The 27414-nt window shown below is 42.8% G+C and overlaps 1 protein-coding gene across 3 annotated transcripts in view; it reads right to left on the minus strand.

Annotated features, from left to right (window-relative positions):
- The window catches only part of SMURF1 (SMAD specific E3 ubiquitin protein ligase 1), a 110743-nt gene extending 92558 nt beyond the window's left edge, over positions 1-18185 (minus strand). For all 3 annotated transcript variants that reach the window (XM_047837877.1, XM_047837876.1, XM_047837875.1), the window contains exon 1: positions 17853-18185. In XM_047837877.1, the coding sequence (XP_047693833.1) occupies positions 17853-17907 (55 nt within the window). In that variant the 5' untranslated portion in view covers positions 17908-18185. The remainder of the gene's footprint in view (positions 1-17852) is intronic.
- Between the last annotated feature and the right edge of the window lie 9229 nt (positions 18186-27414).

Consider the following 27414-nt stretch of genomic DNA (forward strand, 5'->3'; position numbering starts at 1 on the left):
GATGGTGACATTTGTAGTGAGCACAGCATAATGTACAGAGTTGTCAAATCACTATATTTACACCTGAAACTAATGTAATATTGTATGTCAACTATAGTTCATTTAACAAAAGAGGGGGGAAAAAAGGTGACTTCAAACTTTTGGGAATCACTAAAATTTTACAGTTGAGTCTTGAAATGAGGGGATGGGGGGGGTTGGGGCACTGACATCCCCCATCCCTGTACAGTTGAAAATCTCTGTGTAACTTCTGACTCCCCCCAAAATACAACTACTGGTAGCCTACTATTAACTAGAAGTCTTATTGATAACATAGACAGTCAACTAACACGTATTTTTATGTTATATGTATTATATACTGTATTCTTACAATAAAGTAAACTAGAGAAAGAAAGTTAAGAAAATCCTAAGGAAGGAAAGACATTTACAGTCCTGTACATTTATTATATATAATAATATATATAATTCAACACAGTTCAAACCTATGTTGTTCAAGGGTCAGCTGTATTTATTTTTTAGAAGTGTAATTACCGAGTAATGTTACAGTGATAATATACGTGACACATAATAACAAGGCACAGTTTATTCTGATTTTTAGTGAATAATCAATAGGAATGTACGCCAAGTAGGAAACGGCAATAAAAAATATTTAGTAAGAGGTGGTGGAAATTTGAGACGATTCACTTTCCTTTTTATATTGTTACTCATCTCTGTCACAATAATGCCAGTGCCATTTGCCCCTCCATAAACAATCTTGAAGCGATCACTTTCTGGGAAGGTTGGTTGAGAAAGTGAGCTCCTAACTGAATGATGTTTAACGGCGATTTTAATTTGAAGAAAAGAACTAGCTTCAGAAACAACGTTTACACCAACATAGAAAGTAAGAAGCAGGGGCGCCTGGGTGGCGCAGTCGGTTAAGCGTCCGACTTCAGCCAGGTCACGATCTCGCGGTCCGTGAGTTCGAGCCCCGCGTCGGGCTCTGGGCTGATGGCTCAGGGCCTGGAGCCTGCTTCTGATTCTGTGTCTCCCTCTCTCTCTGCCCCTCGCCCATTCATGCGCTCTCTCTCTCTCTCTCTCTCTCTCTCTGTCCCAAAAATAAATTTAAAAAAAGTTGAAAAAAAAATTAAAAAAAAGAAAGTAAGAAGCAAAGTTAACTTCACGAAGCCGTCACCTTTAATCCACTTACAAGATAACTCAGTGAAGCCTTAGGCCAGGGAGCCTCTACCATATGCTGGGCAACAGCTGGGCACCAAATTACTTCATTTATTCCTTGCAACAGCCTTATGAGGTAGGTCTTATCTGAGGCTTAAAGCTGAAATGCAGGGCTTGCCCAAGGACACTGGTATGCGGGGAAACTGGGAGGACTGACTCCACAGTCTCCAAAATGAGGACAGGAGGAGTACCTACCTAAGTAAGTTTACTGAGAGGAAACTCGTGAGAAGTGCCTAGCATCGTGCCTTCCTGGCGAGTAGTAAAAACCTCAATAATTGACAAATAGCTTCATCATTACTGCCCAGAGTGACCCCAATCCTGAACAGCAAACCTGAACAGGAAACCCCGGTCAGGTGTATCCTAAAACCCACATCCAACCACAGCGCTCACCTTAGAATTCCACAGGATGTAGTTTGTATACCTGACCTAGTTTCCATAAAAAGAGCCAAAGGCCAGAAGAGGCACTCCAAAGAATAACGTCCCAACACTAAAGCTTCAAGCTGGCATTTGTCAGACTCTCAATCTAGAATCTCTTTGGAGAGACTCCAAACAGGGTGTGAAGGTTGTACAGCCCCCAGCATAAGTGATCCGGGGCAAGAGCCCTGGACCTTCCACGGGATCTGCCTCCCCACCTCAAGGAATTCCATACGTGCACTTTAAGTTTAACCTATTTTGCCCGCAAAAAGATTTTAAACAGTACCTGACTGTAAATGGAAATAGTTCCAGTGTCAAAAAAAAAAAAAAAAAAAGATTAAAAAAATCACTCCACAAACACGAATTTACCATCCATACTGGAGGAGCCATAGTTGGGCTCCAATTAGAATTTCTAAGAAGGATTCTCAGAAAGCATGTTGCAATAAACCATCAAGATACTAAAGTGAGCACATCAGAGGAAAGGCTAAGGCAGCCTTCCCTGAACACCTGCTGTGTTTTATCAGGATGTTCAAGATCATTTAGTATTTACATCACTTAACTTGCTTCACAGACACTTATCTCCGACCCCCCCCCCCACACACACACACCCACCCAATTGGAATGGTTTTTCAAGGGCCATACAGGGAATCTGACGTTAACTTTGTAACAACGCACAGACTGGGTAAACAAGTATTTCCCTTCATCTGGTCTCTGACCCCTTCCTGGTGTCCAGTATGTTACTTTCCAGACAACCTAGCACCTAGTTGTTATTCAATAAATATTTGTTAAAAAGAAATTTTGTAGACCATTTAGTCTAAACTTGGCCCCCACAAAGGATTCCTGGTAAAGCCTCTAGAAAGACTATCATCCAGTATTTGCATAAAACAGCAACACGCAACACTCACTTTGTGAAGGGGCCGAATTTATTCCCTCATTAGACAGTTCTCACTGTTACCAAGTTCCCCTCCAACAGGCAGCTGCACACAGTAGGCATCACAACTGTCATTCTCCAAGCGCTTACCCTCAGACCCTTTTTCTAGAACTTTCTAGAGTTAGAAAGTGGCAAAGCCAGAATTGGAGCACAGGCCTCTAGCGTGGCTGGCTCTTAGCCATGGTACTACATTCACTGGATCCTGTGCTGCCCTCTGGACACAAAAGACCCCCTTCTACACATCAGAATTTATCAGGTCAGTTCCAGATCAAATCTCTCTACTGCTACCCAGACCCCTCGGCCTGTCACTGAAGCCTGTGTCCTCTGTTCCCTCTGTTTGGCCACCCTCTTGCCCCATTCTGTCTTTGCATGTGCTATTACCCCACAGTCCCTGTCCCCATGCAGATCTTTCCAGAGCGACTTCAAATTTGGCCTCCCCAGCAGCTAGGCCTCTGTGGCCCACAAGGAGCTGTCTTTTCAATCTAGCACCTTTTTTTTTTTTTTTTTTTTTTTTAATGCTTAACTGTTTCTAGTGCCTGTCTCACTCCCTACTGTACTGTTAAGTTCTGGGTAGAGACTATTTTTGTAACCTTTCTCTCATCCTTAACACCTGTAAGTATTGTGCTCAATCCTGAGTAACACAGTGAATTGACTTCGGTGCCTACCCTCCTTTGAAAATAATCTGACTAGAAAATTAATATCAAATTCGAATGCAAAAATTATAAACTATAATGTCAAAGAATGAAGCCTCACTCAAATAATAAAGTGCTTATTTCTTCTTTGTATTTTTCAATAGATATATATTCCCTTAAAGGATAGATAGGCTACAATGATGTAGTAACACACTGTAGTCACAATTTCTCTGGTATTTGTTTATTTAAAATGATTATTCTTTGGGGGCACCTGGGTGGCTCCATGGGTTAAGCGACCGACTCTTGATTTGGGCTCGGGTCAGGATCTCACAGTTGTGAGATCAAGTCCCATTTCAGACTCTATGCTGACAGCACAGAGCCTGCTTGGGATTCTCTTTACCTCTCTGACACTTCCCCCACTCTCTCTCAAAATAAAATAAACTTTATTTATTCGTGCATGCAAATGGAGGAGGGGCAGAGAGACGGAGAAAGAGAGAATCCTAAGCAGGCTCCACACTGTCAGTGCTGAGCACAATGCTGGACTCACAATCACGAACCATGAGATCATGACCTGAGTCAAAATCAAGAGTTGGATGCTTAACCAACTGGACCACCCAGGCGCCTCTAAAATGGTTATTCTTTATTGAGATGCCCTTTTGTTCTTTAATGATAATCTGAACTGGGTTTATTTGGTGTTACGTATTTCACAGCTGTTAAAAAGAAATAGGCAACACCAATCAGGAAAGACTGACATGATGTAGAAACAAATGAACATAACAGAGGTTTCATTCTCTGCTATCATTACATGTCCAACACAGGTTGTGTTGTCATTGTTGGGGCGGGATGGGGGGCGGGGGGGGAGTACATGGACCAGGGCAGAAGGGGACTCTCCGTGCCACGTAATCATTCAGGGACCCAGGCTGACAAAGGCCCCACCATGTGCCACATGGTCCCCAGTGCTCCACGGAAGAGCTGGAGGCTCTTCCTGTTTTGGCCCCACAGTGGGACGAATCACTTCTCACACTTCACTAGCCAGAACAAGTCACGTGGCCCCGCCTAAGCAACAGAGATGTTTCTGCTACAGAGACAGCTCTGGGTGTACGGACAATGGAGCGATCCCTGATCTATATTATGTGAACAAGCAAGGTGAACAAAAGTGCACATCATATACTGTCATCTGTGTTAAAGAGAGAGGCGGGGGACAAAGGGAAATGAACAGAGACCCTTTGGAAGAATCCAAGAGAAACCAGTAGTGCGATGATAATAATAGCTACTTCTCTAGAGGCAAGTTCTTGGCTGACAAAAGACAAGGAGGGTAGGAGACTTATTTTTAATGAATACCCTTTTATATCATACGTGTACATCATCTATTTAAAAACTCCGACTGAAGTTTTTAGGCTGTGATGTATACACTTCAAATTAATGAGTTGTTTTATTTTTCTTTTCTGAATAAAGTCCCATCTATTCTAATATAAGAAATGCCAAATCCTTGACTCACACTGCCTGAAATTAAACACCTGGAGTAACACCGACATCATCATACCCTTTTGCAAAGCCTTGCTGAGAGATTTTGACTGGCTCCTGTCTATTCTAAACATAAACATCGCTACTGTACAGGTGATAAGTGCTGACATTGATAAACTGTTTCCTTTTGGAAATATTTTTTGTTGGTATTTCAACAGAGGTACCATTTCCTAAAGTCAAACTCCTTGTCTGAAATAAAACATAAATTTTTTTTTCCCTACCGTTAGGCTGAACCCTAGACAAAATCCAGAAGCCAAACCTGGGTTTCCAAAAAGAAAACACACACTGTTGTCTCAGAATGCATGAAATTATGGAATGTGCAGAGTGAGTCTTTTCCAAAATCATCACCAACACCCTCAAATACTATTTAAATACTTCATGTGCCAGATGTGCCTGAGGACAGCCTCTGGGGCTTATGACGAGGCTCGAGGCTCGAGGTAAGCCATCGGCACATCTGTTCCTCTCCTGCAATTGTCGTGAACAAAAGTGGAACCCCACTGACATTCAGTTTGTGAAGTAAGCCATAAATAATGCAATAAGTAAACAGGTATGACAAGTCTCCAAAAAGACTTCCGTGATTCATTTCAAAGTTAATATCAAAAATAGACCTAAAAAGAGAGAGAGAGAGAGAGCGAGCCAAAACAGGCTTACACTGCTCCCGTCACAACACCCGAAATATCAGGCTCCAAGAGAAACAGCACGCTATCGAGGCTATGTGCTATCCTCATAGATTTTTCTCTAAATTCCAGCATAGCATATCACATAGCAACTTTTTACTGCACCAAGTTGGTACTTGAAGAGCCTGTGACTACTGCTCAAACTCTACAATGTGCTTCCACATTTAAATTTTACTGGAAAATCAAATACCACGCATTGCTTCCAAATATCAATATTATGCCTTCCAAACTGAATGTGTTTGTGTGTATCAAAGGCGCCTTCCTAAGCAGGCTCTCTGCCAACAACCTGTGCTGTTCTAAAACGTTCCGGGCACTATCATTTCAGCTACCTTGAACTTCTGATGAGTGTTAGCCAACCAATTATTGATGATTTCCAAAAACATTATCTCCACTTTTTTCTAAAGCACTGAAGAAAGCAAATCACCAGTTTCCAAGCCTATCATGGGTCTTGTATAATCCATTATTAAACCTACAGAATGAAGTAGCAATTATTAAACCGCCAGTATCGCAACACGAGACCAACACCAACATAAGCTTAGGACAAACACCAAAACGAAGAGAAACTTCAGATCACACCATGTCTTCAGTCTAAACTGAAGACAGATGATATTACTTTGTGGTACTTTGTGGGTGTGCACACAATTTCCAGGACTTGCAAGTCAGAGTAGCCATAATACCGTGTACCATTGATTCGAAGACATTTTCTCTTATTTTAACATCTCTGAAATCTTCAAATGAATCATGCTGTAGTGTTATACTGGTGTTTCTTTTTTAGTGGTACATAAGGCAATGGTGTGACTTTCAAAGTCACCTTAGATTCACTGAAAGATGACAATATTAATATTAGCTAACATAGAACTATGTACCAGACACTGCATGTGGATTATTTCATTTAATACTCATAAACTCTAAAGTGGCTCCAACTATTTCCCACCGTCTTTTTTTTTTTTTTTTAAGCTGAGAAAACTTAGAGATGAGGTCACTCATCTAAAGGCACAGGCTGGCTCCAGCCCAACTCCTAACCACCCCACCTGGCTGGCTCCACAGAGGAAAGAACTTGCAGATGAGAGTGCCAACCATTCCTTGGAACATGGGTTCAAAGCTCAGCCATGAGCGCCCCCCCCCCCCATTTTTTAAGCCTGTTTATAAGCCCCCCTCCCTGTTTTTTAGGAAAATGGCAAAGAAAATGCAGGGCTCCAAGTATCACAATGGATATTATTTCAAAGACTTTATTATAAAGAAGGGCTGGTAATCGCCTTATAAAAAATTATATTCTTGCATAAAGAACAATTTTTTTTCTTTCTATTCATCCTGAATTCAATGAACAAATAATTAACATGCATTTTTTCCCCTCTCAAAAAATACCCTATCATCTCTAGGGAAATGACATAAGAATTTCTAGAATCTGTACCTGAATTTTGTTTAAGTCTTAGTACTTGAAATAGTCCCAAATAACACAACAATCCAGAAACATTCTATAACATAAATCAACAATAACATTTGTTGGGGTAAGTTTACATATAAAGCTACCATTCCTAACTCTTAGCAAAAATATTTGGCACCTTTACAGAAATACATCTTTTGCTTCACACAAAGAAGGCATACTTATTTTTCAGAAGTTCATTAAATGGTAGCTTTCTCATCCTCATGTTCAGCATACACAAAGCCAGAATTATACATTTTTTTAATGGCATCATCTAGTTGGTTGTTGGTTGCCTGCCCAGCATCCATTTTTCTGTTCCCTCAAAATGTCCCAGTCCTGTATGCTGGGTAGGACTAACACCATTACTAGATGCCAAGATGGATCCTGACTGCCCAACCCGCACATCCCAACAACCTTACCACAGTGGTTGGTTCAGAGATGGATGCATGACCCAAATCAGGCCAACCCAACAAGAGGATTCAACTCCAGGACTTCTACTCCAGCAAAGAACTATTGGAAAAGTGGACTTTTAACATCTCTGCTGGTTAAAGCCAGAAGGAAATCACTATGGGAGCATGTGGAGCCATCTTTTGATCACAAGAGAAAGAGACAGCCAAGAATGGTTCTGAGGTCACAGCACTGAGAACCAAAGAGAAACTGGGTCCTTGTCATACAGTGAAACTACTTTTGGACTTTTCAGTTAACTTACTGAATAAAATGCTTTCTATTGAACCAATTTAAGCTAGGGTTTAAACCACTTACATCTGAAAGCATCTTGTTTTTAAAAACTAATAAAAAAAAAACCTCAATGTCATGAAGTGTGGTATTGTAAATACATGGCAGAAATAAAAACGTGACACTGGCTGAACAAAGGAGGCAGGGTAAAATTCAGCGAACACCCTACCTGGTCAATGATGTCACTTACTAAGATGGTGTGGACTAGGATCAGAGCGCCTTGGGGAATGGCTGCCGTGCAAGGGGGTGGGAATAAAATCATGAGCTATCCAGAGGCAACTGGCTGCTCCTGTGCAAGAGAATGTAATGGCGCTCTGAACCATAAAGACTATCTATTTCCCCTTCTCGGTTCTTTCAAATAGTAGTCTTTAGTTTGGTCTCCTGATCTCCCTCCGTGGTTGTACACAGTTCAACTTGCCAGTGTCCATCCCTAAATCATCCGACCATGAGAAGCTCCACGACCCTGACAAAGACAACCGGCCGTCTTCACCAATGCTCCTGGAGCTGAAGCTAGAGGCAGTGAACACCGAAGCAGACGGTGACGGAGCCGTCCTAGCCAAGAGAAAGGACAATGTGAACAAATCTCTTTCCAGCTCCCCTTTAGAAGAAGCGAAAATGAGGGCTTTTGTAGTTAATCTTTTAACATCTTGGAAATCGAGAAATAGCTGATGCTGTAGCAGGATGGTTTTGGATGCAAGTCACATTCAAATCGAAAAGGGCACGAGGCAGCTGTCTAAACAAGAGATGCTCGCAGCTTGAACTAAGAGAGAGGCAAGGGGCATAGAGAGAAGACACGCTCCAGATGAACCATGGCTGCAGAAACGAGAGGGCTTGAGGAGTTAGACACAAAGGATATGACAACATGTCTTGGTTTGGGGTTTGAGCAACTGAGTGGATTTAATGAAGCGAGCAAGGCTGGGGACAGAAAGGTTTCTGGGGAGGAGAAAATCAGGAAAACTGGGACATGTAAAGTTGAAGGTGTCTACTAGGTGTGTGTGGGAACAAGAACATCACCTTTCCAATCTTGCACAATCAAGGAGGAAAAAAAAGGCTACCTTACAAAAAAAAACAAACAGAAAACACCTTACCTCATGTTGTGAGTTTGTGGATTATCCTCACTGAAGCCTAAGGAGAGTTAAATCAACGTCCCATGAGAACATGTAGGCCTTCTCCTGCATAGGATTATTGATTATTGTAAAGTATATGAATTTATTATAGTTTAGATTAAGTGTGCTTCTGAGTATTTCCGTAACTGCACATGATATGATTATCCATTTAGGACAAGAGGAACTATCCTTTTCTGTCCTGTAAAATGTGTTTTTAAAGAGTAAAACAAGTTGCCTGCTATCTTTTTTAACCTAGAAATAAAAACACATACAAAACAAAACAAAACATACAACGCTCTTGGGGCTTGGTTTGACAGCTTGGCTCAAGTGAGGAAATATACTTGAGAACTCTTTGGAAATGAAGAAACGCAGACAGAGAAGGCATTGCTATTATTGACATGTACGAGCAAGCATCAAGCAAATCTCAAATCTATCATTTGTAGGTAATATATGTAGAAATACAATTCAGTAAAATTTAGACTTTTTATCCCAAAGATCTAGGAGAACTATAAGGCAATAAATTACAGGTGGTTACAACTTTTTCTACTTTTATCGAGTCAGTTATTACTTCTTTAGGCACAGCTAAAATTAATAAGCAAGCCCATAAAAAGTTTAAAGCAAATATTGATCATAAATATTTAGGGAAAATACCAAGTTATTGATGCTGGTTTATGCAAGTTAGCATTTTTGTCCCCACTTTAGGGATGAGGCTATTTTCTGAAAATAGGTCAGAGGGAACCCCAAATGACATTCCAAATAAATGATATAAACCAGCACTGTTATTTAGAACCAAGACCCCAATCTTTCAAAGGGCTCACTGTAGAAAGTAGATCTCAGGGGCACCCGGCTGGCCAGTCGGAGGGGATGTAACTCTTGATCTCAGGGTCATGAGTTTGAGCCCCACGTGGTGTGTGGAGATTATTTGAAATTAAAATCTTAAAAAAAGAAAAAGGTAAATTTTTAAAGAGAGAGAGAGGGAGAAAGAAAGAGAAAGAAAAGAAAAGAAAACCAAAAAGAAAAGAAGAACGAAAAAAGATTGATTTCGGGACCAGATTTCTCAATCTGGAAAAAATTTGGGCTTACTTAGTTTCATGCTGGAACAATTTGTGTGTGAGTGTGTGTGTTTGTGTGTGTGTTTAAGTATCAGAATAAACATATTCTCTGGGAAAAAAGTTTGTTCAGATCTACAAAGTATGCAGAGTATTTTTCACTCTCCAGAACCCAGGAATCTTCCTGTGAAGAAATACATATAAGCATGGCTATATGCCTTTAGACACTATTTTAGCCTTTTAAAATATATTTGACACAATTATTTTGAATTTTCAGAACACCTGCATTTGAAAACAATTTCAACCAATGTACTAGTTGTCCTAAGAGATTAAGAGCTGTAGATTCTTTTTTGTTTTCAACATTTTTAATTGTTGAAAAGCAATCTATTCTCAAGAGGAAAGAGGGGGAGAGATCAAACAGTACAAAAGGAATACAGTGAAAACATGTCCCTCTCACCCAGATCCTCAGGCCCTGGTTCTCCCCCAGGGACAATCACAATCAGTATTTTCAGCAGTACCCTTGCAGTGATACCCTATACAAATAGGTCAATAAATTTCCCCTTTTATTTTTTATTTATTACTCAAATAGTATTACAACATTCACTCCTCTGAATCTTTTCCCCCCACACAATAATGTGTCTTAGAAAGTGCTTTGTATCAGAATCTTATAAGCACAATCTTATTCTGTTAAACAGCTACACATCCTTGGGTATATAACATAATTGATTTAACTAGTGCTCTATTAATGGCACATTTAGGTTGTTTTCTCTCCTAGTCTCAAACAATGCTGCAATGATTTTGCATAGATGTGTTTTTAACTTATTTACTTATTCATTTTTAAGTGATCTCTATACCCAATGTGGGGCTCAAACTCGTGACCCCAAGATCAAGAGTCTCATGCTCTTCTGAGCCAGCCAGGCGCCCCTTGCATATATCTGTAAGACAAATTCCTGGAGGCAAAATTGGTCAATCAAAGGCATAGACATTTATTATCTGACAGTACCAAGCTGCTGTCCTTACTCTATTGTATCAATTTACATTCTCAGCCAACAATGGAAAAGAGCTTCCACTTTTCCACACCTTTGTCATCATAACATATTTTCAAACTCTTTGGTCTCTGCCAATCTGCTTAGTGAAAAACTGTTTCACTCCCAGTTTCAACTGGTATTTTGTTTGGTATGTAGGGCTGGGTATCTTTTCCCATGTTTGAAACCCATTCTCTGTCTTTTCTGAAGTGTTTGTATTCTTTGCAAATAGGTTATTGGCCTTTTTCTAATTGATTTTGAAAGCTCTTTATATATTAAGGAAGCTAGACTTTCATTTTCGTATAGACTGCAAATTATTTTTCCTAGTTTGTCTCTGCATATCAACTTCTATCCATTTTTTTTCTCACGGAGAAATTTTCTATCCAACTACTTAAGTCTTTTTAATTGCTTATAATTGTTTATCAGCTGATTCTTTTGGACTTCTAAAACAAATAATAGCAATTTTGCTTTCTGCTGCCTTTCTCTAGTTAATAACAATTTTGACAGAGCACATCCCTGTATTGTTCCCGATTTTAATGGGAATGCTTCCAAGGTTTCACAATTAAAGATGAGGCTGGCTTTGGCAACTAATGCTATTTCTCCAGGGAACTTTCTGAATGCATAGAGAATTTAACAATTTGTTCTTGAGTATTACTTTTCACGTTTATCAGTAGGTTTTATAGATTTTCTTCAGTGTCAAAGCATACCATTAGTGTTAGCACTGACATAATTATTTGGGAATAAGAAATAACAGGAACCTATGGCCCTCTATTTACACCAGGCTACCCTATAAATAATCCATAACTACGCATCAAAATATTTAATCCGCATCAAGTCCTTGTGCAACATGCAAAGGCAGGTATCTTGCATCACAGACAGGCAAACGGAGGCTAAAAGATTGTAATTCCACCCACCCCCTTTCTTCACTTCTGTGAGTTAAAAATCAAATTCAGACCTTCTGACTCCCCGAGTCAGTGTTTAAGCCACAAGAAAGTACCGTGCGTGGCCTTTAGAGAATCTAGCGAATGCCCAACGTACAAAGAAAAACGCAGGCCGCTGTCTACATCCCGCAGCCTCACAACGTTCTCTTCCAGACTCCTGAAAGCAACCTCCAAGTTGGACTCGGGAGCTGAAAACATCTGAAATGTATCACCCAGCAGCCGGCAAAATAGGTTCATGCTCAGTGATACACGATGTTGCTGACATTCCTCAGCCAATTAGAATTCCTTTCAGCTGCAATGGAGGTGAACACAGCTGGAATGAGAGTGGGGCGCGTCACCAGGCGCAATGATTGTACATTATTTAAGCCTTGTTTTAAAATAATAAAAGAGCTCCCCCCACTTTAATCCGGAAGCATGGAAACAACATTCCACTTAGTTTAAATATCCAAACGGATTACATTGCATCTATAGACACAACAGTAATTCTAACATTTTAAAAAGAAGGTATTTCCAGTCCACATGGCTAGGTGCTTGTGTGTGTGTGTGTGTGTGTGTGTGTGTGTGTGTGTGTGTGTGTTTTCAACAGAGCTTTCCAGCTCATCTTTAAGTAGCATGCCTTAGGGACGTGGTCAGCTAGAATGAGGTGGATGACAAGCCAATTTAAGTTAGGGGTTGTCTCTCAATAACATTCACTTACAGAACAACAAGCAAACCAGTCACTTAGATTGTTCAGTGACAAAAATAAAATAAATAAATAACCACATATTTTTAATTCTCTACTGGTTTAAAAATATTTAACCTCTGAAACGGTTTGAAATTACAACAATTTGATCCAAGTAAGAATCCTAAAAATTAGGGTTTCTCAACCAGAGAATCAGAGCACTGCCAGGATACTAAATTATTTCATCTATTTCCGAAGGTTTTTGAACTTCCCTTTTGCTCTTGGCACTCAATAAAATGCACAATTCAGCTACTTTAACTTTTAACCAGTGTCCACAAACATGTTACAAAACAGCCAGTTTAGTTAAGTGGATCATTGAGCTGATGTTGAAATATTATGGGTCAGTCTTTTTTTTTTTTTTAATTCATGAGGAAATACTTCTTCCCAAGTGACTCAGCCCCCAGAACCTCCCCTTACACACAGCACAACACGCCAGAACCCGACAATTCGACCAAACAGAGAAAATGAAAATTTGGGGACTAGAAGGAAAAACTCAAAGTTCAGACACCACTTTTATGGTTGCAGAAATAGGAGTTGTGAACTGAAATAATTAGACTTGAAGTCAAAAATTCTAGTTGGATATCACTACAATTACTATCGAGCTATAGACAGAAATAAAGTGTACAAGGTATTTCATCTCTCAGGTCAGTTAGGGGGTCAAGAAGTTTTAAAAAACGGATTTGAGGGGGAAAAAAAAGGTTTTTCTTAAGACCTCTCCAATGTGGTCAAATCACAAATACAACCTATATTTGGCAGAATGTGATTCCTTTTCAAGTAAAACTGAAGCTTAACTTTTGCAATAGTTACTTGAGGTAGCACATCCCACACCCTTAACCAGCATTAATCCAGCCAAAGAAGTGCCTTCACAGTACCTTCATAAATCTGAGGCTGAGCCCGAGGAAAACTCAGAAGCAGCTCAGGGCTAAACACTGATGACTTATGCCAGCTTATCCCGGTTTCGTCGTTAAAAACCAAAGTGTTGCCTGCCTTACATAAGCGAGGTTCTCTGCTGCCATAAACCAATAAAGGGAACTCTCTTAACAGCCTTCTTAACCTTTAAGAGAAACAGAACTATTTCAAATCAATTAGACCACCTGTTATTGATCAATTACAGTTATTAACAGTTATTACTACAACTGTTTCTCTCCAAGTCGCATCATCTGGACGCCAAACCCCAAGTCGGCCTTACTTTCCATGTGCTACAACTTTAAAAATAGCCTCCATTTCCATATGCTATCAAGGAAGGCCTCTTCCCTTCTCTCTACTTGGAATTAGAATTTTTCTCTTTGCAACACGCAGTCACGCTTCAAAAGATATAAAAACACAAGGAGGTCTGAGAGTGTTTCAAGGCCTAAATACCCAAAAAAGTTTAGGCATCTGCTATTTCAACTAACTGGTTAACATTGGAATAAAATTTAATTTGCTTTAAGAGCACTGTGGAACCCTTAGAGCCCCAAATTCCATTCTTTTACCCAAAGTGGCCTAAATTCATTTGTGTACCACATAAGAAACAAAAGTTTTTGCAAATCCTGCTTGAACTTAAAACCGTTTCCGAAGTGTTTGATTTGCCAGTGAACTCTAAATGTCTGCAAGATAATGTTAAGATCACTTTGATTTTGCACATATTATGCCCCAAACCTACTGAAACTATTTAAAAACTATTTTCCTGTTAAAACATCACCAAGACATTCATTAAAGTTAAATTCTTTTAAATATAAAGACTCAAATATTCTTCTACTACATAGGCCAGGCTTCCAAAGCAGCTCCATATACCACTCAACAGTTTTCAAAAGCTGAAAGGGCTCCAGAGGAAGGAAAAAAATATATCATAATCAATACACAAAATTAATGCTTAGCATAAATCAAACATAAGAGCTGTGTTTTACCACAAATTTCTGAATATCAGCATTGAGATTTAATAACACAAAGCATAAGTACCCAACATAATTTAGAATAAGTAGGTAGCCAAATGGAGAATCAAAGATATTAGAATAAAGTTGAAATCTCGGGGCATCTGGGTGGCTCAGTCAGTAAAGCGGTTGGACTCTTGATTTTGGCTCAGGTCACAATCTCATGGCTCGTGAGTTCGAGCTCAGCTGTTAGCGCAGAGCCTGCTTGGGATTCTCTCTCTCTGTCCCTTCCCCGCTCACTCTCTAAATCTCTCTCTCCAAATAAATAAACATTTAAATAAAATTTTTAAGTTGAAATCTCATTTTATATGATGAAACTGAGACCCCAAAAGGTCACATAATTTGTTCCATATCATGCAGTTTAGGATAGAGCTGAACAAAATCAAGTCTTTTTTTCCCTAAGCAGGCTTCACGTCCACCACGGAGCCGAATGTGGGGCTTGAACTCACGACCCTGAAATCAAGACCCAAGCTGAGATCCAGAGTGAGACACTCAACCCACTGAACCGACCCAGGTGCCCCTCAAGTCTCTTAATTCTAAATCCAATGCTGGGGCGCCTGGGTGGCGCAGTCGGTTAAGCGTCCGACTTCAGCCAGGTCACGATCTCGCGGCCCGTGAGTTCAAGCCCCGCGTCAGGCTCTGGGCTGATGGCTCAGAGCCTGGAGCCTGTTTCCGATTCTGTGTCTCCCTCTCTCTCTGCCCCTCCCCCGCTCATGCTCTGTCTCTCTCTGTCCCAAAAATAAATAAACGTTGAAAAAAAAAAAAAAAATTTAAATCCAATGCTCTCTTCATCACCAAATACAACTGTGGACCCCAAAGTTCTAAATGCTCTTTATAACTCCCATGCCATCAGATGTCGCCTTGAATTATGCTCTGTGTGGTATTACTGACTGGTTAGAATGTCCCTCATTTTTAAAAATATTTTTTTCAAATATCACAGGTAGAAATAAACTCTGAAACCTGTAACAAAAGCATACAACTTTTAAAAGATGGCTATCCAACAGGCCAGAAGTGAAGGGAGTTCAAACTGCCCCTGAAAGCTCGAAGATGAGGCCAAAACCACCCCCTCTTCAACGAAATATCTGGTTCCAACGTTACAACATAAATGAACTTTCAACAGACAACTGCACGTGGGTCTACAATGACCACTCAACTCTCCATCCTGTTGCGGGGATGACCACACTCACAGATCATCTCAGACCGCCAATAACATCACCAGGGGTGAAGGGAAAAGGTGGTTTGGAAACAACACCCTTTACCTGATCCTTCAATATCAAATGCCATCCAAAACTCTCCAAAGCATTTCTACATCTGTGGCACCTAAATTTCTGAATCCAAAAATAATTTGGGAGGACAAACCAAGTCCTCCCCACCCCCTTCACACAGGAAAGGCCCAGACCTGCCAATTAGGCTTGATTAATATATATATTACACCTGACACACTCTCATTAGAACCTATTCCTTGTGAAACATTAATCATATTTCTACCAAAACTCATGAAGTCAGGTACTTCTGCTTTTAACAAAATGAAACCAATCTGATGTCAATTACAGTTTACACTGTAAATGAGAATCAAATTAAAGTTGTCAGTAATTAAAGTTTTACAAGCATCACAAAGTCAAAAACATGGCTTTCATGTAACCATAAAAATAACAATGTTATACATTGTTATCTCCACAGTGAGAAGTGTTTCCTACAAGTCCTGGAATAAAGGATGATGTTTCTCCAGAAGCAAAGATCCCTGGAATATATGGCTGTCACTCCACAAAACCAGGGTCTGGATTTGGGTCCAAATCATCTGATCTGAACATATCATCTCATCATAACCTAATGTGACCTCTTTATAAAAAAAAAATTATAACTCTTCTCTCGAAACAAACAAAAAATCATGCAACAACCATGTACCTTCAAAGGAAACTTTAGTTTTTAAACAATCACCCATTGTTGTTTTCATGGATTTTACCGACGAATTAGTGTTACGCATCTGCGATAAAGTGTCCAAAATGCTCATTCTGTCTGTGAAAGGATCTGACCAGACTCTGACTTCGGAGTCCTCACCACACGGGCCACCGAACAGAAAAATCCAGGGGAAAGCCCCCGTCAGGAATTAGCCTGAACTTTTTATTTCCTTTCCAGGGCTGGAAATATTCGAGTTCGGAAAGTCCCGCAGCAGAACCGCATCTGCAGCCCTACAATCCCGCCTCAGGTGTGAATGTGAGCTGGGAGGCGCGGCCGCGGCGCCCTAAGCCCTGAGGACACCGAGAAGGGGCGGGCGAGGGCGCAGACCGGCCCGGGATCTCCGGGGCCCGCTAGCGAGGGGCGCCTCCCGCAGACAGCTCGCGTCCACACTCCTCCAAACCCGCGCGTCGCCGGCCCGCAGAGCCTCGCGCTCACCCTTGAAGGTGGCACTACAGAGGCTCCTAGGAGACACGGGCATTTCATTGAAAAGACTAAACGGGAGCGAATCAAGGAGCCTGCGTTAGTGCAGCTGCCAGAGCCTCCAGTGGGGGGCGGGGCGGGGGTCCCTCAGCGCCTCGGCAGGGCTCAAGGATGCTGGGGGGAGGGGGGGGGCGGTGACGGCAAAGTGCAATGCAGAGAAGGAAAGAATTGAAGAAGCACGGTCAGGAGTAGATAGTGGCCTGGCCTGAGGGAGAAAGGAAGTGGAGCAGACCGAAGAGGTCTGGACCAGCGGGGAAGTGAGGAGAACAGGACGGGGAGAAGCCACGAGATAGGACTGAGGAATTCGAGGCTGAAGGAAAGGGTGGAGGCAGCGAGACAGAAGCAAGGGGGCGGGGCCGGGAGATAAGCAAGGGAGGGACTAGGTAGAAAATGAGGGGCGGGGCTTAGGGGGAAAGTGAGGGAGCCCGGCCAAGGGAGAATAAAGGGGCGGGGCCGGGAGGGGAGAAGCCGGGGGGCAGGTGGGGGGGTGGTAGCGGGAGGAAGGTACAGAGTGTGGGGGAGGGGGCGAGAGCCGGGGGCAGGAGGGAGAAGCTAGGGGGCACGTCCGAGGGCAGACAGGGGAGCGGGAGACGACGGGAAGGTGGTGAGAAGCGAGGGGCGGGACCGAGAGCAAGGGGCGGGGCCTGGAGGGAAAAGCGAGGAGGCAGGTAAGGGGAGAGGGAAGAAAGCGAGGGGTAGGAAAGAGGGGGGGGGGAGATGAGGAGTAGGGGCGGGGCCACGAGGGGGAGAACCGAGGGGACAAGGCGGGGATGAGGGAGGGGGGCGACCGGGGTGGAGGGGTGAAAGCAGGAGGGGAGAAGCGAAGGGGCAGGTGGGGGAAGGAGGAGGAAAGCGAGAGGGCCACGGGGGGGAATCGGGGTGAGAAGCGAGGGGGCGGGGCCGGGAGCAGCGAGGGGGCGGGGCCGGGAGCGAGGAGCGAGGGGCACTCGCCGAGGGGGGTGACGAGGTCCTGGGACAACGGCCGGCGTGGGGGAGGGCCACTCCACCGGGGCGCTCTGCGGGAAATTCCGGGGCTGCTGGGGGGCCGTGCGGGGCGCCAGGGGGCGTCGGGGGAGCGGGGGGGGGGGGGGCGGGTGGGCCTCCCACCGGCCGTACCTGTCAGACGGATCTTGATGCTGGAGCCGTTCCTGCGCGTCCCGGGGTTCGACATCTCCCGCCAACGATCGGGCAGCCGCGGATCCAGCGCCGCCGCCCCCCGGCCCGGCCCGGCCCGGCCCCGCCGCCGCCGCCTCAAGGTTACGGCTCCGGGCTGGGCGCCGGGGTCCGAGCCGGGACACAAACTCCGCGGCCCAGGCGTCCGGGCGGCGGGAGGATGGTCGAGCCGGGGGATCCGCGCTCGACCCGGCGCCCCCGACCCTCGCTCGCTCCCAGCCGAGCCCAGTCCGGAGCCGCCTCCGCCGCCGCCACCACCACCACCTCCTCAGAGCCGGACGCCCGCCGCCCTCGCCGCTTCCGCCGCCGCCGCCGCCGCCGCCTCCCGGAGCCGCGCGCGCTCCCGCCGCCGTGCCGGCCCGGCCCTGCGCGCGCCCGCGCCGTGCGCCCCCGCGCCTGCGTGCGTGCGCGCGCCCGCGGACACGCCGGGGCGGGGCGCGCTGCGGGGCTACGTCGCCGGCCCAGCCTCGGGCGCGCGGGCTCTGGGAGCCGGGGCCCCCGGCTTCCCGCGTCTTCCCGTTGGGAGATGAGCGAAGGCGTTCGGGACTTGGGAGTCGAGCGCGCCTTGGAGGCCCGCGGAAAGAGGAACCGGGTCCGCCTGGGCCCGCGAGCCGTTACCCTCGGTCTTCGCCACATTCTCCGAGGGAACGGGTTTGCAGATGCGGACGGAATTGATTTTCCAGGTCTGTGTCTCAAGCCTCGGGGCCCCCGATAGCTATTGAAAAGAGGATTACGTGAAACCGTGGCCTGTCACTACACCAAGCACCTTGCACAAATAGTCATGCAACACTTTTTTTTGAGCAAAGGGCTTTTAAATAATGCACTTTCAACGGAGAGATTTCTCAAAGACACAGTCCCCTAGGTGTGTTCTGTGCAACTAGTGCGCTCTATTGACCCATGACAAAGTCTCCAGAATCGCAGGAAGTGTCATTTATGGCCACGGTAAACAAGATGGGAGAGAAGGATCAAGTTGAGAGGTGGATGTTTGTGATTATCCAATCTGCATACAATTCAACCCAACACAAAGGCAGCTTTACAGCCTGCCTTCCGCTAACACTTCCCCCTATCAGACTTGCACAGTAGGACTAAAAGCTAACATTTCCCCTCCTCCCGAGTGGCAGGGTAGAACTAAATCTCGTTAGGCTTTCTCCAACAAACTCCTCTCTTTGTTAACCTGTAATGGAGAGGAAATACTATGTTAATAGAGAGGAAAAGCTGGGCGTGTTTACCAAATTTGTTTTTGACCAACTACCTAATTCTTTGAAAGCCTTTATTTGGTTTGTGTCTTAAGGAAACCAGGCTCTGAGCCATTGCAGCCAGGGAATTTTCCTGGAGTCACAGTTCAGACTAGAGCCCTCTTTCTAGCGCCCCTTGACATGCCCCCCTGCATGGGCTCATTGGCTGAGCCCAATGAGAGGGGAGTGTGTGCTGGGCTGGGTTCAAAGCTGCTTCTTGAGCCTCAGTCATTCAAATAAAAAGACAGGCCTAGATCATTTCTATGGCCCACTTGCAGCTCAAACGTTCAATAATTCTAGTGAAATATCCAAGAATACAAGCTATGTTTAAGCAACAGAGCAGTAGTCCCAGAATCTAGCAGTTTCTCTGTAGGCGACTGTCACTATGAGTGAGTCCCTGGGGTCTGAATAAATCCTTTCAGAGTCTCTAATCCTCACCTCAAAGTGATCTCCATTCTTCTTTCAGTCCACCCCAGTATCTCACCCTTCTTTTCATTCCCACATTCAAGAAGTCCCTTCTTTCTCAACCAAGCTAAACCTCTCTCTCTCTCTCTCTCTCTCTCTCTCTCTCTCTCTCTCTCTGCTTACCTGAGTGGTGGCCCCTGTTCTAATCCCCAACTATTCCTGACCTAAAATCCTTCCATTTCTTAACCTTCCTGTTTTCTCACCTGCCTAGATGTCTGGGCCTTCCTTTTCCTGATCATTTGTTTCCTCAACACCTGAGGCAGGAGGTCACTTCTGGAGGTTACTGAAAGGCATTTCATTTACTCATTAACAAGTAATTGCTGTTGTCATTTAACCAGCTACACCTAATGGTGTCTTTCAACACAGCCTGCACTAGTAAGACTTTCCTAACTGGAAGCTAATGTATTATTCATCAGCAAACACCAGCCACCTACTATGTGGTTAGGGACAAGGAATACAAAATAAATAAGTCACAGCTGTAGCATTTCAGAGGCTCAGTGGACTGGATGAAACAGACAGGAGCAGCTGACAAGGACACAGTGACAGAGGTGTGTACCGAGGGCTAGAACATTGATTACAGGACCGTTCTACCTGGGAGGAGGGAGATGGGAAGATCACAGAAGAGTCCCAGAATACCTTGATCTAGGACCTAAACACAGTGTTCAAGTTCGTCGGGCAAAGACATTGTAGGCAGAGGGAGGGGCTGGCACAGAGGCATGAAAATAAATGTTTTCTCCAACCGTTCACGGCACAAGGACAGTGACACAGCTGCCGTATCTTCTATCCTCACACCTGACTCTATTAAAAGCTGACAAAGATGATAAAAGGTATTGGCCCATGTCAAATTCAACAGCCACAATTTTAGGCTAGGCCTGTGGGCCAGCCCTTATATTGAACTTCAGGTACCTTGATTTCCTTTGATCGTGTATCAAATTTGTCAAAAATACTATCTTCTAAAGACATCGGGAACAAATAGATGGGAAATGCTTAACAATTCTGCTGAGACAGAGATGAAATTTGGTGAGTGTCTTCAAGGATCCTCTTTGCAATGCCTTTACAAACGAGCAGTTTTGACCCTGCTTTCTTTGCAGGATTTGGCAGTTCATTTTATTTCTCCCAAATGTATCACTCGCCTTTGTCGGTGTTATTGGGCATTTGAAACGCTTTCCAGTGGGGGAGGAAAAAAAAATCTCTCTTTGGATCCAACGATGCAGTAGTTCTTAACCTGTCTTTGGAGTCCCAAACCTTTTCAGGGAATCTGGTGGAAATAATGGATCCTTTCCCCCAAATTCATGTGTGCAACTCTGCACCAAATTTTACATCCAATTTCAGTGGTTCATGCATGATCTCCTGAAACCAATTTGTGGGCCCTGTAAGGTCCCACAGCCCCTAGATTAAGAACTCCTAAAGGAAATGATCAAGCAAATCACACTGGGAATACCCCATTTATGGGTGTTGAGGAGCCAATACAGGGGTAGCCCCTTTTGAAGGCAGCGGGTATTCTTGCTAAAAAGTTTTAATTTCTCTGGAATAAGTGCCCCAGAGCTGTGGCCCACACACACCCACACTCTACCCTGGCTCCACCACGTTACCAATTGGTGCCAGAGCAGGTTCATTAAATTTGCCAAGCCTCACTTTGCTCATCTGTACAATGGAGATAATAATGCCTCTCACCCACAGTTATTGTGAGGTTTAAATTAGATGTAGATTTAACAGTCTACTAGAGCAGACACATGGTAAATGGTAGTTCTGATTAGTACAGGTAAAATACATATGCTAATCTTTCCCCCAAACTTGGTAGTACTATTACCCTAGGGAAATTGAGGATATTATGCAAAGGATCCCTGGTGGCTATACCAAATACCCATTGAGAGCATACTGCTATACCTGAGCTGGTGCCTCTGTGGCAAGTGGCTAGATCAGACCAGCCTTAAGGTCTTGGTGTTGTGTTTTTTCTTTTTTTTTTTTTAACACTTATTTCTGAAAGAGAGAGACAGAGCACAAGTGGGGGAGGGGCAGAGAGAGAGGGGGAGACACAGAATCTGAGGCAGGCTCCAGGCTCTGAGTTGTCAGCACAGAGCCCGATGCGGGGCTTGAACCCATAAACTGTGAGATCATGACCTGAGCTGAAGTCAGATGCTTAACCAACTGAGCCACCCAGGTGCTCCTAAGGTCTTTTCTATATCTAGGATCTAGGCCTCTTTTGCTTTTCACCTAAACATTAAGTTTTTAAAACAATCAGATATACAAAATTTATGATTAATTAGCACATTTATTTATTCTTTTATGCAGTTTCTCTGCATAAAAAGGAGAAGTCTTTAGGATCTTCCTCTAAATTACACCCTAAGCTTAATATTACCAATATGCAGGGTAATATCGTTGGCAGGGTTTATTATCATTGGTAGGGTCTTTTTTTTTAATACAACTGTTAATTAAAAAAAATGTTTGAGATCACTGTAAATTGACATGCAGTTGTAAGAAATAATATGGAGAGATCTCTTGTGTACTGTGCACCGTTTCCCCAATTGTAACATTTTACAAAACTGTAATATAATATCACAACCAGGATATTGACATTGATACAATCCATTAATACTCAGATTTTCCCAGTTTTACCTGGACTGGTGTGTGTGTGTATTAAGTTCTACACAGCTTTAACACCTGTGTGGGTTTCAAGTAACCACCACCACAGTCAAAATACTGAATAGTTCCAACACCTTCCCATCCTCATGTTGTCCTTTTATACCCCCACCTTTTGTCCCACCCCCCAACACCTGGCAACAACTATCCTCCATTTCTAAAATTTTGTCAATTCAAAAATGTTACATAAGGGGAATCATATACAATGTAGAATTTTCGAATGGAATTTTCTCACTCAGCATAATGCTGGCAGACTCATCCAAGTTGTTACATGTTTCAGTAGTTTGTTCCTTTTTATTACTGAGTCCTATTCCATGGTTTGGATGTATTACCTTTAATACATGAATGTTTAACCATTCACCCTTTGGAGGCTAACTCTTGTTTTTGGTTATTACAAATAAACTACTATGAACATTCATGTGCAGGCATTTGCATGAACATAAGTTTTAATTTCTCTGGAATACGTGCCCTAGAGTACAATTGCTGTGTCATATGGAAATTACAAGTTTAGTGTTTTAAACTCAAGTGGCTGTAGCATTTTACTTTTCTACAAGCAATGCTTCTTGGCATCCTTGCCAGCATTTGGCATTGTCACTATTATTCCTCTTAGCCATCCTGATAGGTGTGTAGTTGTGTTTCATGGCTGTGGAATTATTTGAGATTTAGATTATTTCTTCAAATATATGCAGCCAAGGGATTAAGGACAATTCTAGAAAAGCGTAATTCTAAAGTCTTTCTTTAAAGATCCTAGTTGAACCCTACAGTCTATGTTCAGAAACAGCTGAGGTCAAAGTGAACATGAGAAAATGAACTGCTATTATACATTTTAAAATGTCGTTTATGGGGCACCTGGGTGGCTCAGTTGGTTAAGTATCCAGCTTTGGCTCAGGTCATGATCCTGCAGTTTGTGAGTTCGAGCCCCACGTGGGGCTCTGAGCTGACAGCTAGGAGCCCAGAGCCTGCTTTGGATTATGTGTCTCCCTCTCTCTCTGCCCCTCCCCACTCATGCTCGCTCTCTCTCTCTCTTTCTCTCTCCCAAAAATAAATAAAACATTAAAAAAAATTTTTCTTAATACAGTTTTGTCTATGGAGTGCTTCCCACTTAAATGAGCAGTGTTTTAAACAATTGACTATCCTAATAAAAGTAGTTAAGACACTATTAAGAATAAGCTCATTGTAAAAAATTCAGACATGACATTTTTCTCGTAAATAAACAAAGGTGATGTCCAGACTTCTGATCTACTCCTCCTTCAAAATCTCATGGGGGCTCCTGGGTGGCTCAGTCAGTTAAGTGTCCAACTTTGGCTCAGGTCCTGATCTCACACTTCATGGGTTTGAGCCCCACATTGGGCTCTGTGCTGACAGCTCGGAGCCTGGAGCCTGCTTTGGATTCTGTGTCTCCCTCTCTTTCTGTCCCTACCCTGCTTGTGCTCTCTTTCTCTCAAAAATAAAATAAACGTTAAAAAATGGTTTTAAAAATCTCATGATTTATATTGGTCTAGAAAAATAAGATAAATATTCCCTAGGTTTGTTGTAGCTCATCTGTAATATATTAAGCAACAATAACCAGAGAAATCAACAAAACAAAAGGATTCCCAAGTAAGACCCTGAATCATTGTTTATTGGCTAAAAATTGATGCTAGCTTTTGGACAGAATTAGAGGAAGCTCCACTATATTCTGAGCTATTGGTTCTCAAAAGTATGGTCACCCAAAAAGCAACATTGCCAGGGAACTGTTAGAAATGCAAATTCTCAGGCACCACCCCAGACTTACTACATCAGAAACTCAGACGGTAGGTTCAACAATTCACGGTTGAACCAACCTTGGGGTGATTCTGATGCAGGCTTGGGTTTGAGAACCACTGTGAAAGGCAAACAATTACCTTCCTCTTGTTCTAACTCAAGGAAGACAGCAGTGATGTGCAAAATCCAAAGCAAAGGTATTTGGGCCACAATGTCAAGAACAACTATAGGTTGTTTAAGTTACTATAAGTAACTTAAGCAAAAATGGGATATATTAGTAAAGAGCTTCAGGGAGGTCACAGAATCCTTGCTAGATTTTATGATGGAAAATGGGCAGTGATCAACACATCTGAACAGCCAAGGAGCAGATTTTTTTCTTAATCAGAAACAATATGGCCAGGACGACACCCCTAGAATTAATGCTCCCCTAGGAATTAATGCCATCTGTCCTTATGACTCAAGATTGTAAGCACCAGAAGGCGTTCCCGGTTGGCTAAGTCTAAACCAGGCCCCAAGCCCTGGCTGCCTGGGGATAGCGAGAAGGGAAGATAAAGCCACTGTTACTTTTGTAGTGGGAAACTGAGCCACCACCTCGTGCCCAAACGATGCACAGGAGGGCTTTCTCCCAAATAGGAAGGGAACTGAACAACCCCTACATGGCTAATGTCTGCCTCATGAACATGATGGGAGAGGGAGGGCAGCAGACTAATGTTTGATATGATTTGATTAAACTGATACCAATAACTTAGAGTTTGGTTTTTGATTCCCCAAGCACACACTGACTCTAAGGTGAAGACAGAAGAAACCTAACGAGAGGAAAGGCAGAAGGAATTCTATGATTTAAAACAAATTGGAAAATTCGCAAATCGCACACTCTTGCACTAATTATTAAAAAAAAAAAAAAAGACTTGTAGTATGTGACGATCATTTACCATGGTCTATGATGGCAAGGAGGTGCCCCAATTCCCCGATCCTCCAGATGCACTGAACCAGTAACCAAATCCCTGCTCTCTCTGCATTCTGCACAGTGTCTGAATCAAACTCATCTTTCTCCCGAGATCCGGCAAGGCTCTAATCTTACCCTGATTGTGCAAAAATAGAAACGAGTACAGATGAATGTGACAAAGATTCTCCTAGTACCAAGAAAGGGGCGGGAGCTGTGTACCTCATTATTTAAAGGCATTCATGTAAACAAATTAAGTTAATTTGCGGTTCTGGTTTGTGTGAGGGAGGGATGCTTATATAATTATTAGCTTCTATTCCTGCTTAGTGAACGTGATAAAGATTTTTGAGGATAGCTATTTCCAATCCAAGTTCACGCTTTCTTCAGTGCCCGTCCATAGAACTGTCCATGTACTTAAAGCAGACTCTTTGTTCATATATCCGTCTCTCTAGACTGCATCAAGCGTCTGTCTGCCCAGGATCTCCCTGGAGGGATGGGGGAGTGGTGGGGCTTAAGCCATAGAATAGCTCGACGATGCCCATTTTTTCTTCCCAGGAACGATATTTTAGAAAACACGGTCTAGTCATTTGTATGCACCGATTTATAGTATACGTTCACTTTTCCTCTTTATTGTACTGTAGGATATAAGCAAACATTTATTAGGAAATTCAGTGTGCCATGCAATGTGCTAATGTGCAAGGAATTTTTTCTGCTATTAGAAACATTTTTGTTGGGGGACACGTGGGTGGCTCAGTCAGTTAAGCATCTGACTTCGGCTCAGGTCATGATCTCATGGTTCATGGGCTCAAGCCCCGCATCAGGCTCTGTGCTGACAGCTTAGAGCCTGGAGCCTGCTTCAGATTCAGTGTCTCCCTCTCTCTCTTCCCCTCTCCTGCTCATGAGCTGTCTCTCAAAAATAAATAAACATTAAACAATAAAATTATTAGAAACATTTTCGTTGTAAAATACAACACACGTATGGAAAAGTGAAACTCCTAGATAGTCACCAGCAGGTAAAGAAACAACATCTCCAGACCCCAGAAGACACCTGCATTCATCCTCCTGATTACAATCGTTCCCAGCCTCCTCTCCAGGTAACCATTCTCCTCTTATAATAATTTCTTTGTTTTTATTCATAGTTTTGTTAATTATGAATCCCTAAGCATAGTTTTCTTTTGCCTGTTTTTGAACTTTCTATAAATGGAACCATACAGTAGGTGCTATTTTGTGTCTGATTTCTTTCTTTTACTCAACACTGAGATTCATCCATATTACTGTGTTGTGGCTATAGTTCACATGTTTTTATTGTTTGCATAGTATTCTTTGAATACACTTCAATTTATCCATTCATGGGCATTTGAATGTTCCACTTTGGGGCTAATGTAAACATTATGCTAAGCCATATTTTGACTAATATGAACATAATATTAAATAGCATTTCCTGATTACTAATAGGGTGTTACTTTGGCTATTTGGAATCCCTTTAGCAAAGCACATATGCAATGTTTTGGGTTTCTTTGTTCATTTTTCTGTGGGATTTTCTGCCTTTCATACTGATTTATAGGCATTTGTTGTGTGGCTTGGATATCAGCTGTCAGGGTTTTTTTCCCCAATTTTTTTTTATTGTGGCAAAATACACATAATATAAAATTTACCACATTAACCACCTTTAATTGTAAAGTCAATGGTATTAGATACATTCATAATGTTGTGCTCCACCACCATCATCCATCTCCAGAACTCATTTCATCTGGTAAAACAAATTCTGTATCCATTCAACAACTCCCTATTCTCCCTGTTTTCCAGCCCCTGGGCATCACCATTCGACTTTCTGTCTCAGGGAATTGGACAATTCTAGAGAGACTTCATATAAGTGGAATCATACGATATTTATCTTTTTGGCCTGTTTCACTTCACATAATATCCTTAAGATTAATCCACATTGTAGCGTGCCAGAGTTTTCTCCCTTTTCAAGGCTGAATAATATTCCATGGCATGGAGAGACCACACTTTATCCATTCATCTGTCGATAGACATCTGGGTTGCTTCCGTGTTTTAGCTATCGTGAATAATGCTGCTTTGAACACAGGTATACAAATATCGATCTTCAAGACCCTGCTTTCGATTCTTTTGGGTAGATACCCAAAATGGAATTGCTAGATCATATGGCAATTCTAATTTTATTTTTTGAAGAATCACCATACTATTTTCCATAATGGCTACACCACTTGACATTCCCACCAGCAGTGCATGAGGGTTCCAATTTCTCTACATCCTCACCATCACTTGTTATTTTCTGGTTTTTGATAGTGGCCATCCTCATGGCTGTGAAGTGGTATCTCATTGTGGTTTTGATTTGCATTTCCCTGATGGCTAATGATATTTATCACCTTTTCATGTGTTTGTTGGCCATTTGTAGGTCTTCTTTGGAAAAATGTATATTCAAGTTCTTTGTCCATTATTGAATCAGGTTGTTTGG

Source organism: Prionailurus viverrinus, chromosome E3 (assembly GCF_022837055.1).
Source record: "Prionailurus viverrinus isolate Anna chromosome E3, UM_Priviv_1.0, whole genome shotgun sequence".
Classification (NCBI taxonomy): Eukaryota; Metazoa; Chordata; class Mammalia; order Carnivora; family Felidae; genus Prionailurus; species Prionailurus viverrinus.